At 37.0% G+C, this 16,415-nt stretch overlaps 1 protein-coding gene across 15 annotated transcripts in view; it reads right to left on the bottom strand.

The window, feature by feature from the left end:
- Window positions 1-270: 270 nt before the first annotated feature.
- BNC2 (basonuclin zinc finger protein 2) overlaps window positions 271-16,415 on the bottom strand; it is a 433,488-nt gene continuing 417,343 nt past the window's right edge. For 8 of the 15 annotated variants that reach the window (XM_072728223.1, XM_072728214.1, XM_026001440.2 and 5 more), the window contains one exon: window positions 271-3,520. In XM_072728223.1, coding sequence (XP_072584324.1) covers window positions 2,860-3,520 — 661 coding nt within the window. In that variant the 3' untranslated portion in view covers window positions 271-2,859. Of the gene's footprint in view, window positions 3,521-5,071; window positions 5,106-16,415 lie in introns of all 15 variants that reach the window. The other 7 variants (XM_072728215.1, XM_072728211.1, XM_072728213.1 and 4 more) reach the window with 3 other exon arrangements.

Below are 16,415 nucleotides of genomic sequence, written 5' to 3'. Positions count from 1 at the left end.
TTAGTTGACATTAAATTAAACAGACTAAACATTGATTCTGTACAAGATGAGTTCTAATATCTCAACCAAGAGTGTAACTTTTAAATATCACTGAAATAAAAATGTGTTATTTTCGTAAAACGAGGTGTAATTCAGTCTATCACAATTGAAAAGCTAGTGTTTCCCTAATCTTTTGTTGGGATACTAAAAATATTTTTTCCACCCTTTTTGAATTGAATCATTTGGTAATGGGGCAACAGCGCAACACAGAGAACGCTAAGAGGACCAAAATGTTTGCAAACAAACTTTCATTATTCTAGTTCAATTTTTCACAAACATACTGTACATAGTCTTATATGGTATAAAACAAAGGAAAACATCTCTGTCTATTCAATTTAACACAACACCAAAATAAAGCAATTAAGACTTTGGGGAATTCAAAGGTACAAGAAAACAAAAATGGTTATTACTAATTCCTCAGCTTTTTACCGTAAACATTTGTCATTTAACAGACATAGTGTTTGATATGGTTTCTTTTGTACTGTGAATACTTTTGGTCTTTCCTCACTGGAGAACAAATGAATTAAACGAACCCCATAGCATCCTCTGAAGGAGATGAAAAGATGAAGCTTCTAGACAAGTCTAGCTTATCTTTAAGAATCTATTGTTTCTGAAATTTTTACAAATAAAAATACTGAATCCTCAACTAATGATGCTTATTTTTGGAAACAATAAATACTGTGAGGTACAATAAATCCTACAGGAATAATAACAACAACAGAAACATATTAACAGTTTCCTTTGGCAAATTTAACGGAAGTGAATGCTGATGTGAACACAGAAAAAATAATAACAAAACATATGAAAAATGGAAACATGCAAAGTTCAAACAAAGGGGTATTTCTAACTTTGAGACCGATGAGAGAAATGTTTGAGGCCATTAAATGCAGAAAAGAAATACATTCTCTTTAAGTTACTGTGTACTGTTAGACAAAATATTCCTTGTTTATCTGTCCCCCCCCATTTAAAAAAAGAAAAAAGAAAAAAGAAAAAAAAGACAACAAAACACAGTCTGCAATGCACATCCTAATGGTTTTGGCTACAGACCGAACTTGAGTAAATATCATCATTTAGTCAGTATGTTGTGGTAGCTGAGGGCTGCCCATGTGGTTAACCAGCTCAGGCAACATGTGTAAACATCGGAAACAAAACAAAACAAAACAAAAAAGGTTTGGAGAATCGTCTCCCCCTCTTTCTCACTCTCAATTGCTTGGTTTCAGGCTTGCTTTCATTTCTCTCTGACAAATCATGTGGGGAAACAAAAAACACTCAACAGTGAGAGATCCTATTTTAAACCCCCCTTCGTCTGGCTTTTCAGAAAGGAGTGTTGCTCAATTCAAGTTCAGCACATGTTTTCAAAGCTTCCAAGTACTGCCGCTGTGAAATGTCTTTTGATTTTGTCTATCAAACAGGCCTGAATCATAGGACTACTGCAGAACTTGTAACAAATTAGACAGCCATACAACAGACCAACCCAGTTCAGACTTCTTTCTTTCTTTTTAAAGGAGAAGGGTTAGGTCCTTAGAAATGAGTGTTCAACACTTTTACTGTATTCAGCTTTGTTCCATAGTGAGTAATTTGGGCTTTTGTATCCTGAAATATTATCCTGCCTCTGAAGACTAAATGCCTTGGCTGTTTCACACCACATAATTTTGTTTTCCTTTTATGTAACTTAACATATAAGCAAGAAGGATGCAATGTTGATTCTAATAACATTCGGCACTTGAAAGAATCACCAAGTGTTTTTTTTTTTAAAGCGGTTTTCTGGTGGCCGACAAATTGGCCTGTGGTTATGTTGAGTGACTAATTGTATTTTCTTTTCTGGAAACTTGTGCAAAGTTGGCAGTTTTGTGTTAACACTAATACTTTTGTTTGGCATTTGTGCCCTATACTGACCAGACCATTTTTATACAAGTGAATTTTTTTAAAAAAAGACACTTACTTGAAGTATGGCAATAGTTTAAGGATAAGAAAGAAGCATGGATATTACACATCCCCTTGTAGTGTATGAAAAAAAGTGCATGACTGGATTTATGTACTAGTACAGGACATTTTAAAAAATCAGATCTGTGCTGTAAAGCATGCCAGCACCTCTTTATCACTATATCTAGCAGGTAGTAAAAACAAGACCATGTTTTTTTTTTTTTTAAATGTGCATTAATGCTAACATAAATGAATAGAGCTAGCCAGCAAACTATTTTTTTCCTGCATATCTAACAGCTGGATGTAACTGTAAAAATTAAACAAAAGAGTTAAACAACCATCAATACAATTGCTTTACATCATTGGCCTCTCAAGGCTAAATATTTACAGGTGAATCTGCCATGCTTTAATTGAAGATTCTCTCAAAACCTTAAAGTTCACAAAAGACAACTATAAGAAGTTCCTTTTTTGTTTCTTTTTTCTTTTTTTCCCTTTTATTTTTTTGCAGGCAACAGTCATGGGTACAACAAATTGTCCCTCTGGACAGGACCAAGAATTCTTATTCTGTCAGAATTTGGGCTAGTTGCACACTTTATGTTTGTGTGTGTATGTGTGTTTTAAGGGTACTTTGTTTTTACCCTCAAATTAAAGATTCCACCCCTTTCCCAAAACTATAAAGGAAAAAGAAAACAATTTCAAAAGCACCTAGTGTTTATCTTTTTATATCTAAATAAAAGGAAATATGTGTGTGTGTGTGTATATATGTAGACTCAGAGGTCTACATATGTACACACCCACACCCACACCCACCCAGGTACACAAGCACACACTGACTATGGCAGTTCAAATATGTAGGCCATCTGGTGAGAGCTGGCATCTGTAGTGTCCGTTCTGAGACTAATCTACTGAAGTGAAGGGAATGTTTTTGTGGAGATTAGGGTTCTGACTGTGCCGATTTCGGCTTCGCACAGAGGAAAACATCATATTGCAACCAGGGACTTTGCACTTGTGCATTTCTCGCAAATGCACAGTTTTGTAGTGCACTCTCAGAGTCCCCTTGTTGCTGTACATTTTGTGGCAAATGTTGCACATGATCCCACCATTGCTCCCGGACAAGCTGTTGAACATCAGAGATCCTGAGACTTCAGCCCCGAGACTGCCAGGGAGGGCAGGGGCCTCGGCCTTGTGTGCGGACTCCCCACTGTCACTCGCCCCGTCAATGTCGTCGAGAAGAATCCCCTCATCGCTGCCTGCGTCGGATTCTCGGGAGGAATGGATGCTACTGCTGGACTGGAGGCTGGAGGTGGTGCTCAGGTCAAGGACCATGTAGTCCTCTGCCATGCCTCTCCCGTACCCATTCAGGTGGGAGTCTTCAGTCCCTGCGGGAGAGGAGGCGTCTTCCCTGACATCGAGCCCCAAGGGGTGCTGGGCACCATAGATCTTCATCAAAAATTCATCCCGAAGGTCCTTGCTAAGGGAGGGCTGCGCTGAGTCCAGGCCCATGTCATCGAGTTCTTTGGTCAACAGTTTGCGATGCAGGTTTATGTTGGCACTGTGTCTAGGAAAACAAGAGGGAAGGGGGGGAGGTGTACGGGGAGTGGGGAGGGTGAGAAAAAGGAGAACATTTTAAAATTGATTCAGCTTCCACCAGGCATCAAATAAGCACATTCATTGCTAATTACACCATTACAAAAGCAAACATTTCTCTATATCCTCAGGATTTGGGAGTAAGTGGTGGTGGGGAATGCAGTAAGGGGAGCTTTTCATTAACATAATTTTTATAAGAGTAAAATTCTTCAATGGTAGAATGAATGCAAATCCACGGACCCTTTTCTCAATGATATTGTTAGCTTTACAAGTAGCAGCATCAGCTACAGAAAATCTCACAGCAGAGATTGCAGAATATATATTAAATAGGATAAAAGAATGGAAACATGCTGCCCATCTAAACTGACTAATTCGAATTTACACCTAAAAAAAAAAAGCCAAGCCCCTTTTCTCCTTCAGTGCTTTATTTAGAGGTATAAAAAAGGTCAATTCTTTAAAAAAGTAAACGGTCTAGATAATTTCAGTTTAACTTCCAAAAAGTTACCCCTCACCTTTCTACACTTCATTCACATCTTAGGAAGGAAAAGATTTAGTTTTATAGATTAGCAATTTGAAATAGGGTTACAGACTATATCATAAATTCCTTTCCTCAGATTAATTTGGAATCTCAACTAATCTAATGGTAAACTATGCTTCATTTTCAGAAGCTGCTGCATTTTAGAGTTGAAAATGCTTTCATCAAGTAATTCAACTTTTTAAAATGTAATCCTTTAAAACAAAACCTGAAAAATAGAAATTATTTTTTAAAATAAAACCCACCCACTGTTTAAAAAAAATCACACTAAACAAGAGAAAAAAACCCAAAGGGACAAAAAAGAAAAAAAACCCCACACAATAAATAACCCCCAAATCAAGCACAACAAAGGTCCCCCTATTTTAACAACTGGAATCTGTATTTCTGAGACAAGCAAAACTTTTACTCTACTCAGTGCTTTGCTTGTGTAAAAAAAAAAGATAGGATTTGTCCCACAGCATCCATAGGGATGTCATGATTTACAAAGCCTGATATGTTATTATCTATCTGAAAACATTGCTTTTGTATTTACATCCCCCATTTATTTTTAAAGTGCCCTTGGGCATATACCTCTCACCACCTGAAAAGGCTCTCATGTTTGACAAGTACCTAAATTGAAGGAAACTCTTCCAAAAAATACACCAATAAATAAATACACAGATACATAAAAGCTTCTTGATAATGTCAGAAGCTCTACATCTTGAAGAAGTAATTGTGATAATAGAAATGACCTAGAATGGCCAGTATAACATTCAACAGACCTCCTGATTATAATTAGAACATATGGAAGACCAAAACGAGTCACTCCATTTTGTGACCAGCATGGCTAATTTCTTAGAGATGGTTGAGAGGTATGTGCCTCAGAGACAAGAAAGGTAGGAAAGACTTCTCCACCTTTCCACACAAGACAATAAATAGCACTCCGGGTGTTAAGGAGCAGAGGGGCAACAGCCCTCTCCACACTGCACTTAGGAAGGCTGAGCTTACCTTGTGATAATAAGATCAGCTTTCTAATCTTTTGCTAAATCGATCACAAAAGAAAGCAAGAATGAGAGACAGAGAGAGAGAAAGAGAGAAAGAGAGAGAGAGAGAAAACAAATTCACATTCTAGACATCTGGTTTAAAAAAAAACTTAAACAATAAAATAGGGATTTAAAATGTTCTGATCACAAAATCATTTTCTGTCATAAGCGATCAACTTATATGCTGTCTTGATGATTTTCAGATCAGCTGTATAATCCAAAAATCATAAATTGAATTAAGATAAACCAAATCTACAGCATCATTATCATCCATAAATGAGTTCTACACGGATGCATGCAGGGTGTGAGTGTGTGAGTGATAAACAGAAGCTGTCCCCACAGTCCCTGCTCTGACACTCCGGCTCCCTGTTTCCTTGGTGTCAGATGGCAGATGACTCCAAGTGCAGGTTGCTAAGCAGAGGGCAGGAACTGCCTACCGCGTGGTCTTTACCCTGACACGTGGGTATGACACTCTCAGAGTTATTATAAGAATGTGGAAACCAAGTTACACTGCGTCCTATTACTCTATTGATAAAACAATCTGCCAACTGCAAGTAGCCCACAAAATCCCACCCGTTTATTATTTTTAACACCCTCCCCACTTTCTTAATTTCACAAGCACACATTTTGTGATGACTGTAATCTAGAACTCTGTTGCTTCTCACACATCTGCAGTTACCACTTCCTAGATTCACTGCCGAAAAAACAGCAGCCAGACACACAGCAGTCATATCAAGACACACTGAATAAGGAAGAATAAATTAACATTGACAAAAGGACACACTGATCACCCAGATGGACACTTCTTTCCTGAGATGACTTGTGAAATTACACATCTCTACTGATGTTACCAGGAAGAGATGTTTCTCTTCATTTCTCACTTACAGCAATAGAAATCTGTAATCTAATTAGACGATGTACCAGCCCTCAATATCTGTCAACCAAACGATGTGCAGAAATGTGTAGACCAGCTCTGGCACTCTATTCAACAGTGTCCCTTTTCCGCTGTCAGCAGTACTGTTGGCCTCTGCTAATATAATTACATTGACTTTTATTCAATTAAGTGCCATCCCTTGCTTAAAAAAAAAAAAAAGGCTATTTTATCAATTGATTCAGGTGTAATGCAATAATAAAGATGAACTCATGGCAGTGCATTAGCTCTGCTGTTCATAACTTCAGTACAAGGGTTCATTCATGATAGTCGATTTCCATTATGCAACCACAGTTCAAGAGAATTGATTCTTTTATGCTCATTTCTTAATCTATTTCATTTTTGTTTAATAATCTTCCTAAATACCATATGCAAAACACATGAAGTGGGGATGGGAAGAATAGGTTGTGGGAAGTCTGTTCACTCATCCTCATGGCAGTGAGCTTGGTGGTTTTCTAGCAAACTTACAGTAACTGGGATGGAAAGAGGAAAAGTGAGAGAAGTAGAGAAAGAAGACAGACAGTTTCTCTAGCAAGTACTGATCCTGTTCCTTAAGAGATTAGGTTTGGTCTCTACTGAGCAGACAAAAGGCAGCACCTGATCTTAACAAAGACCTATAGTTGGACTCTGGAGTCAGTCGATCCAAACCATTAATTGTTGTAAAACATGGTCCTCACAAAGAGATACAACGGCCTAGGGCTAATGGCAATTTACAAGTTTATTTGGATCAGCAAAATTAAAGAGGTAAAAAGGGAAGATGGAAGAGACACAGAAAGAACTCATGCCTACTGACCGTCAGATACAGAGAAGAGGATCCTAAAATGGGAGGAAGGCCAGAGAGTGCTGTAGATAGAAGGACCTGAGCAGAGGAAGCAAGGTGCAGATGTATGTGGTAAGAGGAAGGAGGAATCTATGAAGGAACCTAATTTTGAGTTCTCCAGAGATTTAGTTTTTACTTTTTCTAGATATAGACTTATTGTGGATATTTTATCTCCAGAAAAGAGAGAGAAATAATCATTAACAAAAATCTATATTAGAACTTATTATATCTTACAAGAATATAAACAGCATGAAAGCTCTTTCTACTTGCTTTGATTAGGTAGGAAATGCTGATAGATAGACGTAAATCCCTCTCATGGAAAAAAGAATGACTGGGATGGAGAGAGAAGATGAGTTCCTAAGTAGAAAGGGTAAGGATATGGTTTTAACAGGGATCTGGTATTAATTAGTACAGTGCTACACACTAAAAGAGGAGTCCAAAATGGGGCTCCAAGATGGCCACTTTCAAGAAGAACGCAAACTAGATCTCATTTAACCTCCAGTCTCCTTCAGTAAAGTAGAATACTTTGCACATAGCAAATACTTGAAAAATACTTTTATTCGCCTTCAATCAGTAATATGCACAAGTCTTAGTGCAGCTTTTCCCAAAATACATTGTTGAAGAGAAAACAAAGATCCCAAGACTAGAAGCACATAACAGAATATTTAAGAAAAGGCAGTTGTGATAGAGCAAAGCATAATTCTGACCCTATTAATACTTCAGTGTGGTGCACAGAAATGGTATATAATTAAGGCATGCCACAGCCCTGTCACTTGGGCTATGCTTGGAATTACAACTGCTTCCTCTGAATCTCTGTACTCTTTCCTATTCTCTCCATACTGTGAGTTTGCCAAATGCCTTTTGAAAACAACATTATTCTTAAGAATAAAGAGTAATGGAGGCTTGGATAGGGAAGGTCATAAAACTTAACATTTTGAGATGCTGAGTGGAAGTACTGTAACTGGACTAAAGTGGACCACCATTCTTTTTCTGTTTCTTTAATAAAAATTATACTTATGTCAATTATGTCTCAATTAAAAAAAAAGAAAGAAAACTTTACTATGCAAACCACAGAAGACACTGAATTTATCAAATACAGTTAAGTAACTTCATAAATGCAAGTGAGAGAAAGTAAGTCTTGGTGGGCATTTCTTTTCTCATGTCTCTTTTGATGTTCTAATGCCAGTCCAACTTAATAACAATGTTGACTCATAAAAATTAAAGTTAAAAACATTGAAAAGAAATAGTGTTGTGAAGTTTTAACTTTGACTTTGATATACAGGGAAGAACTTTTTTAAAAAAAGATTATTTATTCATGAGAGACACAGAAAGAGAGAGGCAGAGACAGAGGCAGAGGGAGAAGCAGGCTCCATGCAGAGAGCCTGATGTGGGACTTGATCCCAGGATTGTGAGATCATGACCCCAGCTGAATGCAGATGCTCAACCGCTGAGCCACCCAGGCGTCCCCAAAAGAACTTTTTTTTTTAAAAGAAAAAGTTTCATGTCCAAAAGAATATACTAGTCAAAACTGAATAGTGAATCAGATCATAGGTCACATGAGAAGTTCAACAATATAATAAATTTGAATTCTTAATCAGTTTTGAACCATTCTAAACTTAGTGAAACAAAATAATATCTCAGGCAAAATAGAATTGAGGCTCCATCTTGGATTTTTATCTTTATTTTCTTGTTTATCTCTGCCACTCAACACACACACACACACACCCCTCAAATTATACTGTCCAGAATGATCAGTGATGTATACATAACAGATATCATATATATAGTGTGTGTGTGTGTGTGTGTATGCATATGTGAGGATAGAGAAATAAATTTGTAACCAATCTGGAAAAACCTAGATGCCAGATGAGTGTACTGTGGGATATTGAATCAATAATACTCTTGAACAGAAATGTACATCACCTATCTAAATCCACAGAAATGCAAAATTAAAACCTCTGCCCCTCATTAATTCTCTTCTTATCTGGACTGCTATGACATTATCTGTTATATTTAACTCCTCAAAATTTTTGTATTAATGGTAGGAGGCTCACAGCTCTGTGAGTTAAATGACATTTTAGATAGTATACATTTCTTCAAAACTCATAGTTGTTCTATAGGCTGTTATTTAAAGATCCTCTCCAGAAGAGCTGAAAACCATCTCTAGCTCACACACACAATGTACAATTTTAGTAAATGCTCAAAAAAAAAAAATCCCCAAAGAAGTACATATTAATGCAAGAAATAAAAGCTAAGCAAATTCTTGCAAATTAAAAGTATGAAATTCAGTCACTTCAATCTCTTTCAATATAAAACAAATCATCCATACTGGTCACGCAGACAGTTCCCTCTACATTCAAATTATTCACTTGAAGATAAGCTCCCACCAAACTCTTTAGGGGTTTAGCTAATTTACTGCACAGATACGGCACGTCTGTTGTAATAACAGGTAGGATGTATTGGGGTTGACCATTTATCAGAATTAGACTTCTTTTCTCAATTCACAGTGAATTATGCTGCCTACATGACTCCCCTCTCTCAGAGCCTGCCATCCCCTCACGGCCCCTAATGTGGCAGGCAAACAAAATTGACAGTCTCATCTTGTCAACAAGGGGTGATTCTCCTGAGAAGCCATTTAACTTTGCCGAGGAAGCAATGTATTAATGTGCATGTCCCAGCAATGTTAATCATCTTCAAGCTTCCGACCTAACTTTGACGTGAACGAAATCACCAAATTTGTTTACTAAATGAATCGTAATATGCTAATAAGAAAGCATGACATATATGGAAAAGCCAAACAGATGGTTTGTTTACTCCACTTTGCAACTTTATAAATGTTGTAACTCTGAAGATGTTAGTGAGAATTATTGGTTTGTTGGCAGAGGCAAACGTGTCTTTCGCATACTAAATCTGGCGCTACAGTTAGAAAACAATTTGTCATTGCTGTGGAATGCATAAAAAATGTTAATGTAGTAATGGCATTTGGGAAGGCAGATTGGTAGATGGAAAATGTGTATGCCGGATGCTCAGGTTAAGTGTAGAATTGATATCCGACAGCCCATTCCCTAACCATTTTACTTTTGAGTTGTATCTGACACATCAAGGCTTCTCCAGGGTGCTGATTGAATTCAATTGGTACCTGTTGCACTGTAACGTGAGAGGAGTGCTACACTGTGAAGAGGGTTATGTTTTCACAGCATTCAGAAATTTTCTCAATCAGGCAGCTCATATGGTGCTCAGTTTACTACTTACTATTGGTGGGTAAGAAAAAGGCCACGAACACTGGTGTCTTTTAAGGAATGTAATGAACCTGAGCTATAATTTTAGGTTTTATATATGTATATTTTTACCCTGGATGAACTAACCATCAAGTCTTTGTCTTCCAACCCTTGTGTTATAGTCTGACTTATATAAAAAATTCAGAAGACTTATGTCTAAAATAACAGGAATGCATTTTTTTCTCTTGAAAATTTTCTGCCATTTTAAAAATAAGCATTCTTTTTTTAATATGTACAGTGTGAAACCTCAATTTCTTTCTGAGATCTTTTTCAAAGGAAATACTTCCTAAGATTAAATATTCAAAATGTTTTACATCATTAAAATGGTTAAGGTCTTTTAAAAAGGTAAGATTAGGAATGTATGAGTTCCCTAAGGAAAGGGACAGAATTTTGTAGGCCATCAGTATTATTATTTAGCTATGGCCTTATGTAGAATTCTGTATTAAAAATGAAGCCACTTAAGATACGTGGACAAAATGAATGCACAAAATCTAATTTATGTTTTTGGTTAAATGAGGTCAAAAGTACCAATGAAAACATGAAAACTTTAGTTAACTAAGCAGCAATGTACCTATGCTACTAAACATCTCAATCTTTAGAAACAATTTTTTGAAATTATTTTTACTTTTTATTCACATGAGCATAGGGAATACAGAATTTTATATTAAAAGACTGCTTATTTCTCTCAATATTAAGGACCACTCCCCCCAATTTCTTAGTCCTACATATTGAGACTACCACTGATCTTATGGGATTTCCTCATGTACCACCATATAGTGCTGAAATTTTTACCCAAGTGCAAAAGAGAAATGAGAGAACAAGTGATCTAAAGAAACCACTGAGTTCATTTTGCTGCCCAAGGATCACTTTGGAGCAAGAAACATTAGCGGCTATCCCAGCCTGGCGCTTATATCTCATTTGAAATATCTCCTCATTCCTGACCAACAAAGAAAATTTCAATAAAGTACTTTTACTGGTTTAACAACAGTGAGCTCCTGGGATTGTCAAAGTGCTAAGCCTTTTCCAAGGAGAGAAAAAATCAGCAGCTCAAATATAATTAACCTTCTATTCTCAATGCAAACTGCCACGCACAGGAGCTCTGCAGTCTATTAGCAAAGTTATAATGGCCAACAGGCAGAAGCAAAATTGGTCAAAAAGTTGGCTGCTGCTGTCATATTTTTGGAATTATGATTAATGGCACTAATAATGTGGATGATTACTGATATGTGTATTTCCAGCAGTTTATCATATTGCTCTGGCTGCCTACGTCCACAATAAACAGGATGCTATCATTTACCTCTTTATTGAAGGCAATCCTTCTCTTGAAGGAGCATATTCTAATTACTTCGTAATGTTTTATGTCTTAAACATTTTGCAGCTCTGGACCTTGCCAACTGCTTCATGTCTACCATTGATTAATTACTGAATGTTTAATCAAAATTTAGAATCTAATGTAGTCATTTATGAGCACATTGCAGTGCCAAAGTAGTTAGGCTTTGCTCCCAAGTTTGGAGAATGTTGGGTTCAAAATCAAATCCCAGCTATGCATGAGGATCCAAGAATTTCACCTTGGGTGCTCTGAGGTTGCCAATTCTATCTCTGCTGATGAATGGAAGGTAATCTAACTACAGGGTAAACAGCATCTTTACCCACCCTCTCCCTACTGATTTCCCCAATTCCCTAATCAGCAGAGCAGCACCGTTGGCTGCTTCTGAGAACAAGGTCCTCTTGAATACCCATCATGAGAACATAGTTTTGAAGTGGTTAAACAAGTGAAAAATAATTTGCTGGGACAAATACATGAGTTTTTTTTTAATGTGGATTTTTTATGGTACTGTCATACAACCATTCACCGTTGAAGTTAAGTGTTTTTTTAATACCATTACTGAACTGCTGAAATGGATGCTAATATAGCTTGGAGTGCTAATGTCAAGTCCTGGTAATAAAAAAGACAGACTGCTGAATGAAATAATTTCAAGTAAAAAATAGAACAAAAGTGCTCTCTCTCTTGCTCTCCACTTTTATTGAATTGGGACTGACTGAGCCAATTGCTTTAGAAGTCTGTAAAACACAATTACTAGTGAGCGAACTGACCCACCAGTGCCCCCTCAATGACAGAGCAGACTCAAAAGGCAGCAGAGTCAGAGCGGCCCCCTCAGCTGGCCATCAGACCGAAGAGGCTTCCTTCTGAACGTCTGTTGTGCTCATTGTCCAAATCTGCCTCCTTTTACTTACAAAATCTTGTTATTTCCCATCAATATGATAAAGTAACTTCATACATTACTTTTCAAGATGAAGATGTCTGTTCTGGCAATTAAGGATGATCTGTCTTTTGATATTCTTATTTATGGGGATGTTTATGTATAAACACACATATGCATTATGTGGATGCATTTAGATGAGGACGTTAGCATATTTTTTGAATAGCTGGTAATAATTCAGATTGATATATGCTCTAGCGAGATTGAAGCATCACTTATATATGTTTAGCTAGAAACACTTGGCTTTTTTTTCCCAAGGTAAAGCGAAATAATTAGAGCAAGCAAGAAAAAGAATTGAACTAGAAGTGGGTAACATTTTTCCCCCTAGTTAATAAAAGAAGTAATAAACTCCATAAAGTACTAGAGTTAAGATCACTAACACTTCAGGCATAACAGCTTTTTACCAAGAATTTACAACTCCTCTTTTAATTCAAGCAGCTTGCATTGGGACATAAAATCTAGGTATTTTTTAAAAGTGTAGTTTTATGTTAAGCAACTGAAGAAAAATTGTCCTTTCCTACAAAGTATTCTTGTCTCTTCTTTTGCAGCCTACTTCTTGCTCACATGTGTACACACACACACACACACACACACACACACACACACCTTGGCACTCAAGAATCGAAGTTACTAAATCCCTTTTTTATGACATTGTAATTTTTTGGCAAGTGTAAACTCCTTTCATATTTTGCCACATTCATTTATTTGAAGCTTGTGGGAGTCTTACAGCAAAAATGTTAAATTATTTCTGAGGCTTAAAAAAAAAAGAAAAAGAAATGCTTTCTAGCGCGACCTTCACTAAGAAATTTCAACAGAGAAAGGAAGGTCTCCTTTCTTTTAGCATAACAACAAATGATCACTCACAGCGAGAGAGAGCTGGTAAGAAGCCTTTCACCTAAGAGAGAACCATACTGATAGAATTGACTAATACAGGTGTGCAGTCTTACAACCCACTTTCAGTGAGAATGGCCTGTGTTTTTTTTTAAAAAGAAAGGATTATCTACAGAAACAAGTATCTAAATAATTATGTAGAATAATTATGACCAATAAAATCTCTCAGGGTGTCAGAGAGATGGTGGCAGACCCAAGGGAGGCAGAAATCAGGAGGATGACCCTTGTTTCAAAGAATTGCCATTGTGAAAAATACTGTCGGAGCACCCCAGTATGTGCGTTCTGTTCTAAGTGCAATTTTGCCTGAATTTTCAAGATAATGCTGGCAAGAGTAACAGCTTGTTCCTTTCAAGGGAAGATAAGAACAAGGAGTATGTAGAAATGTGTTTTGTGCAATGAAAGTTATGTATGGATAAGAGATTTAATGTAACTTTCATCAATAGAAACGTTTAAGAATCTCTTTGTATCATGAAAAGGAAGTCGTTCATCCACCATTAAGCTGTGTTGTCTATTTGGTACTCAGTTTGGAAGACGGTGGAAGTGACTGGTGTAGTTCCTGGAATGGAGGAGTGAAAGGTCAGCAGAGGCTTAAATGAGCTTGTCTTACATCCAGCTGGGCCAGCAGGAGATCATTAGGAAGATCCGAGGCTCACTTTAGGCTTGTCAGAGCCTCTCCCCATGATACAAGGAGACCGTTTTGCTCATTGCTCTTCTCCCAGTGTATAAAAAGAACCCCAGAGACAGGAATGACACCGAAGTTTATCTTACTACCAAAGTTTCGCTTGAGGAGGGCACAACTAGCAATTACTCAGAAGGGGGATTTATTTTGTTTGTTTGCCTTTGATGGAAAGTAATGGAGATAAGTACAAAAGACCTATTGATCTGCTGGCTCCTATTGTGAAACCAAATAGAGTAAAGGAAGGGAAATCTCTTCCTTAACATTTAAGTGTCAGAGGACCTGCACAACTTTACTTTATAAAAGACTTTTGGAATAGAAGAGTTTTGGTTTGATTGGCAAAGATAAAGGAAATGAAATGCCTTAAAATGTTCTCTACTTCTACTTAAAGAAAATTAACACACTGTATTTGACAGCTAATTATATTAAGGCAAATATACTAATAGTTATCTCAAACTGGTGCTAAGTGGCTCATTTCTTGAAGGTAGTGAAATCATGTGCATTTATTGAAAATCTCTCTTTAGAAAAGTTCTAAGTTTCCAAACATAGAGAATGATGGAAAAAATGGATGTTGCTGCTGAGAAGGTGATAACAGGAGACAGGTAGCATGTTCTCACATCTTCACCTCTGTTGTTAATGTATGCAGTGGCTCATCAGAGGTAGCTCATGTTAATTTATTCCTGCACACCTGTACAGGGCTGGAAGTCAGGTAATCAGACAGGCAAAACCTATACAGCTCTGCTTTTTAGCTACAGCTACCCAGAGGCCCATATAGGAACAAATTTAGTTCTGGAGACATCAGCAGGTTTTAATAAACCAAATACAGATGTCTTCCTCCATACAAATCAAGAAGTTTACATGTTTAAATCTGGACTGATTTAACTAGCAATCAAAGAGAAGGTTCACACTTGGCACCAATGGTTGCCTCATATTTATTTATAAATCACCCTAAGCAAATATTATTTTGTTTTTAAATTTATTCACGGGGCTGACTCATCTTTCCTACACCTTGAAGATTAAACATACATGCTTACCTTTCTAATAAAATTTAAGACAAACCTGGCAATCAGTGGCCACTACTCTCAGAAGAAAGGAACAAAGATGGTAAAGATCATGTAAGATGTAAAACAGATAAATAGTTCTTTCTATGCAGATCATCTAGTTTCCATGTACAAAGTCTTAATTTTAGTTGAGGGAGTTTTAAAACTGCTAGTCACTAAAACAGATATAAACAATTTTTAACATATTAGCAAATGATAAGAAGTTTAGAAAAGAGGACAGAAAGCCATTTATTTGTTGTTGTTTTAATAAAAGCCAAATGTAACTTATAAATGAGCTTCCCTTATACCTAGGCGATCCATGGCCACTCAGCCCAGGGATCAAAATTGAAGACAGGTGATGAGAAATGACCAAAGGTAAACTAGGCCCAGCTAATTCTGACTCTGACACATCTTCAAGAAAATTTCCTTTGTGAAGACTAGGTTCTAAACCAGTCATAATTTCTTCTTCCCAGGGAGTTTTTCATGTGCATCCTTCAAAATGGAGGGTCAGCTCCCTGATCCCTGAAAGAACAGCATCTTAGCAGCAGAAAAGTCAAGGGATAGACAAGAAGGAAGGGTGTTTAGGGAGTGTCAGGTCTAAGACTACACAACATTATCAGTTAATACTTAAACACTTTAGCAATCTCCTTATAGTACCACAGTTCTTCACAGAGCAAATAATTTACATTTCACTTCTATAAATCAGAATAAAAATTATTCCAACAGCCACATGGTAACTGGATGAATTGAACTTTGTGTATACTGCTGTCATTAGTGTGAAATGGTCTTCTTTGCTTTTGAATTTATTATACTCACACTCAGTCACAACTGTAAAAAAAAAAAAAAAGGATAACTTCAACATCGTGCTTAGAATTCTTGGCCCTAACAAACCAAGCATGCAACGCCCCTCCCCGCAAGGCTTCTCCCTTTGTATGACTTTAGACAAAGAACATTCTTGCTTTTCAAAAAGCCTTCAACATGATCTTATAAAATCTAGAAAGCCCACAAGCAAAAACCTGGAAATCACTAACTGCCAAATGTAAAACACAGTATTTAACATCTTTCTACTTATATCTTACTAACATACCTATTTAGAGACCAGAAATACAATTATCTCATCTATAGCCATTTTGGAAAAAGCCCAAGAAGACCTGGGTATCACTCCTGTAAGGTGTTCTAAGACCGAAGACAAGAAGACTGCTTTTATAAACAAAAGGAAGAGAGTTATTCTGTTAGTTTTATCACAAGACATCCTGTAGCCTTGCACATGTCAGCCCCCACTCAAAATCCCCTCTAATGCTTTATTTGCACAAGGAAGACACCGTGGAGTCAAGGATGGATGAATCAAGACTCTGGGGAAAGGAAAGAAATAGGCCTGAGGACAACAGGATTAAAGGCAAAGAAGGGTTTCT

Source organism: Vulpes vulpes, chromosome 12, assembly GCF_048418805.1.
Source record: "Vulpes vulpes isolate BD-2025 chromosome 12, VulVul3, whole genome shotgun sequence".
Classification (NCBI taxonomy): domain Eukaryota; kingdom Metazoa; phylum Chordata; class Mammalia; order Carnivora; family Canidae; genus Vulpes; species Vulpes vulpes.
This window is presented reverse-complemented; position numbering and strand designations above follow the sequence as displayed.